The sequence below is a fragment of the Apteryx rowi genome, unplaced genomic scaffold (genome assembly GCF_003343035.1).
Source record: "Apteryx rowi isolate R43461 unplaced genomic scaffold, aptRow1 scaffold_24, whole genome shotgun sequence".
NCBI classification, from domain to species: Eukaryota; Metazoa; Chordata; class Aves; order Apterygiformes; family Apterygidae; genus Apteryx; species Apteryx rowi.
The window spans coordinates 1,727,283-1,728,362 of record NW_020448752.1 but is presented as its reverse complement, the minus strand read 5'-3'; the positions used below and the strand labels follow the sequence as shown (position 1 = coordinate 1,728,362).

Below are 1,080 nucleotides of genomic sequence, written 5' to 3'. Positions count from 1 at the left end.
GGAGGAGGAGGAGGAGGAGGAGGAGGAGGAGGAGGGAGAGGCTGAGCGGCGCCGGGTAGCCTGCAGGTGGGACCCCCCCACCCCGGGCGGGGAGGTGGGGGGCCAACGCAGCGCTGGGGCTGCGGCGCCCGCTTGGGGCTCTGCACACCACAACGGAGAAGGGACCAAGCTGCCCCACAGCCCCGGGGGGCTGCAGCACCGGATGCCTCCTCCTGGCATGGTGCAAGACCTGGATGCAAAGGTGCCCAGTCCCGGTGCGAGGGCGATGCACCAGAGCCAGGGCGATGCATGGGTGCAAGAGCGGTGCACAGCTGCAAGGGCAATGCACAGCTGCAAGGGCAATGCACTGGAGCCAGGACGATGCACCAGAGCCGTGGCGATGCATGGGTGCAAAGAGCAATGCACTGGAGCCAGGGCGATGCATGGGTGCAAGAGCAATGCACAGGTGCAAAGAGCAATGCACGGGTGCAAAGAGCAGTGCACGGGTGCAAGAGCAATGCACGGGTGCAAGAGCAATGCACGGGTGCAAAGAGCAGTGCACGGGTGCAAGAGCAATGCACGGGTGCAAAGAGCAGTGCACGGGTGCAAAGAGCAGTGCACGGGTGCAAGAGCAATGCACGGGTGCAAGAGCAGTGCACGGGTGCAAAGAGCAGTGCACGGGCGCAAGGGCGACGCAGGGGAGCGGGGTACTTACACGTCGATGAGATACTCATAGTCCTGGTAGTTTTTGGAGAAGTAGGTCTCGATGAGCTGCTCGGTGCCCGTGAGGGCTTCGTGCCCGCAGCCGCAGAACAGCGCTACGCCGAAGAAGCACAGGCCGGTGGCCACCAGCGAGGCGAAGGGCGCCCCGACGAGGCACCGGGCGCAGCACTCCAGCAAGCCTGGCAGCGGGAGACAGGGTGGGGGGGGGGCTAGGCCGGGCCGCGGGCTCGCTTGGGGTGGGGGGGGCTGCAGCCCGCCTCCCCAAAAACGCCTTTCCGGAGAGGAGGCGCGGTATCGCCCGGACCGCGGGGCCCGGCAGCGCAGGGCGGCCTCGGGGTGCCGGCTGGCGACGTCCCCGTCCCCCGTCCCCCGTCCCCC

General features: G+C 67.8%; 1 protein-coding gene across 1 annotated transcript in view; it reads right to left on the bottom strand.

Moving 5' to 3' along the window:
• Positions 1 to 1,080, bottom strand: part of LOC112966299 (myelin proteolipid protein-like) — a 17,762-nt gene that overhangs the window by 1,565 nt on the left and 15,117 nt on the right. Inside the window, exon 2 of the mRNA XM_026066279.1 lies at positions 697 to 881. Coding sequence (XP_025922064.1) covers positions 697 to 881 — 185 coding nt within the window. The remainder of the gene's footprint in view (positions 1 to 696; positions 882 to 1,080) is intronic.